Source organism: Austrofundulus limnaeus, unplaced genomic scaffold, assembly GCF_001266775.1.
Source record: "Austrofundulus limnaeus strain Quisiro unplaced genomic scaffold, Austrofundulus_limnaeus-1.0 Scaffold26, whole genome shotgun sequence".
In the NCBI taxonomy this organism is placed as follows: domain Eukaryota; kingdom Metazoa; phylum Chordata; class Actinopteri; order Cyprinodontiformes; family Rivulidae; genus Austrofundulus; species Austrofundulus limnaeus.
Window position 1 is genome coordinate 2,651,232 of NW_013952428.1, and position 2,921 is coordinate 2,654,152.

The 2,921-nt window shown below is 36.9% G+C and overlaps 1 protein-coding gene across 2 annotated transcripts in view; it reads right to left on the reverse strand.

Moving 5' to 3' along the window:
• Positions 1-327: 327 nt before the first annotated feature.
• lrguk (leucine-rich repeats and guanylate kinase domain containing) overlaps positions 328-2,921 on the reverse strand; it is an 11,720-nt gene continuing 9,126 nt past the window's right edge. For both annotated transcript variants that reach the window (XM_014004801.1, XM_014004800.1), the window contains 5 exons: positions 2,752-2,871; positions 2,601-2,669; positions 2,158-2,297; positions 2,008-2,047; positions 328-1,615 (listed from right to left, as the gene is read on the reverse strand). In XM_014004801.1, coding sequence (XP_013860255.1) covers positions 2,009-2,047; positions 2,158-2,297; positions 2,601-2,669; positions 2,752-2,871 — 368 coding nt within the window. In that variant the 3' untranslated portion in view covers positions 328-1,615; position 2,008. The remainder of the gene's footprint in view (positions 1,616-2,007; positions 2,048-2,157; positions 2,298-2,600; positions 2,670-2,751; positions 2,872-2,921) is intronic.

Below are 2,921 nucleotides of genomic sequence, written 5' to 3' on the forward strand. Positions count from 1 at the left end.
CAGTTCCTAAATGTTAAGTGTTGGATACTGTGTCAGAAGCCATGGGGTTTGAAATAAAACATATTTAACTTGATATCTGCAACACTTGAACAGAGAAACATTGTTTTTCTATGCAAAACAAAACGCCAACATCTTAAAAAGGCAGTAATRACCTTTGTGTGCATCCAAGTGGTAAACCAGGACAGAGGTATCTAGAGGTTTCTTTAAGGTGCCAGCTGAACTGGGAACAGACAGGGATGAGCTGGCACAACACTCATCTGAGCTGTGAGTTGTATAAACAAAAAAAGAGGAGATCAAGAGAAATAGAAAACCACAGACACACTGAGATAAAAGATACAAAGATTTTATCTAGAGACAAGTGTAATGTGGGTTGCAAAATACATAAGTATACTGCTGATAAAAGAGAAAAGTAGCAAAATTGTTGGAAAACATGAAACAAACAAACATTTTTTTCAAGGAAAACTTTAAAAAAACAGGAAATACCAAACAACGAGACATAAGTGATCAAAACTGAACAAAAAGCAACCATAAAATGAAAATAACCTAAGGCACAAACATCAACAACACAAAATGACCACATTATGAAACAAAGAAGTCATAAAGAAATGATCAAAATGAAACAAAAACAAAATAAATAAATAAACACTATGAAATCCAAATGATATGATGTAAAAATTAGACACAAATAAATAAAAGTGTCTATAAAATGACGCAAAATCAAGAAAAGTCCTAGTTTCAGATCAATGTGAGGCCTGAGCCCCTTTGATAATCTCCCTTTGATAATCTGTTCATGTCAGTTACAATATGTGGGATCAATCCACAGGTGAGGGCACATCCCTGTTAGGAGAAGTTCCAACAAGTAGATGAAATGTGTGGAATCCACAGAAATTCTGAAGGGCTGAGTAATACAAACTGCACCGAGGGCAGAAATCCCTCTGATGACAGAACGTGTTGGGCTCGAGCCAAAAATGAAACAGGTCAATTGGTACTGATCACTGTATTTACACACCTCAGATTTCATATAAAAAAATCAATAGATATTTTAATTACATCAATTTTACAGCTGCGATTGCATTGACACACATCATCGCACAAAAGACAGCAATTATTGTACATCTAATTAATTTGATTTGACTTGAGCAGTATGCCTGTTTATTGAGTCTAGTATACACAGATGGGAATTCAAGTCAACAAAAAGCCACAAAACCTGAATTTATGAGTGGGCGCATTGATGTGTATGCAGCGTATGACTGTGTATGTGTGGTCAGTGTGCAGAGATTAGTCCTCGCGTGGCCTATAACAGGTCTATAAAAATGAGCCTGTATTTGAAAAACTGGTCTTTTGGGGTCAAGAATGCCAATAAAACACAGAAACCTTCAGCTTGGGATTGCTCTTAATGAAGCAACAAGTCTCCCTCTACCTMTTTTCAGTTCTTTATAAGTCAATAAGGTTATCTGAATTGAAAAGTCATGTCAGAGTAATTCCATGGGTTTGTTTTTCTAATTTGTTATTGACTGCATTGGTTGAACATGAGAAGCAGTTTGTTGTCTGTACTTAGCTGCTCTCATGAAACGGGGTACTGGGAAGTGATGATGATGATGAAGCTGGAGAAAAACTGGGAAAAACACAAAAAAATTTATTAAGTATGTTTAACATGCTTTACTGTTAGCAATGTCTTTGATGGGTTTTTTTTTATCAGATTTTAGTATATGGTAGTTAAAGCTAATAGCTATATATTTTAAAACAATTGAAAGCACAGCTAAAACAACTTCAGTGTTGGTTAACAAATAGTTAGAATTAAATAATTTGAACACCTGCTACTGCACCATGCCATCAAATTGCAATTATTGTAGGACAAGTGTTGCAATTACACCAATTTAGCCCCAACAAAGAGTGCCTACTTAAAATTAAACACTGGAGTGTAGGACCTGTGGAGGACCTGCCACTTATTTGTACCTTTTAAAGAGCTGGCTTAAGACCCTCGGTCTTTTCCCAACAATAGCTTACCTCAGTAGCTGCTCTCGCTTCCTGATGGAAGCTCTAGCTCCTGCAGAAACAACAAACAGAGAAGGGAGAGGAGCTGATTAAAATGACTAATTAAAACCTCATTATTTTTAATGTCTGTTTAATGTTTTTATTAGGATTTTTTTAACTCACAGTCGAGCTTATCTGAGAGCTCAGGTCTTTCTGGATGGCATAGGGTTTGTATGTGGAGTCTGACGGGTCAGAAAGTGAAGAAGGTGTCCCAGATACTGTTCCTGACCGTGGTGAGGTTGGCTTCTCTACTGGGTTGTAACCTSAAGTCAAAAAAGACAAGAAATTATTTTTGGTATTAAAAACCACTAAATGTACGGTAATTTATAACTACGTGAATTAAAAAAAAGAAAAGGAATGGATAAAATAAATCAGTGGATTAAACAGTTGTTTTGAGGGGCATARAGACTAATAAAATCTAAAATATGTTAGATCAAATGACAGGGATCCTCTCATTACACTACAATATTCATCTGGGAAATTCAGCATTTATTTTGATGTTAAGAAATACAACCCACTTAAATAGCTGATTGTCAAAACAACCATCAGTGGCAATTGCAAAATACCTGGCAAGGGGTTGGTGTTGATGTTGCTGATTGTCGTACATTGACATGTAAAACAGGTGAAGAGTCCCTCTGATTTGAAAAGGTGAGATCATAAAAAGCCCAATGACGGCACTTTGCTGCCAGAATTATCGTCATAGTGGTAATKCTTTACCTGAGAGACCTGTGAAGGTGCAATCAGGGGAAGTTTCTCTGTTGTTCTCTTCTTCCGCCGCAAGCGACAGGTAGTCCTTCACCATCTGCTGCAGTGTCTGGTAGGCTTCTTCCAAGTCATCTATTTCAGCGAGTGCACACACACACACACACACACACACACACACACAC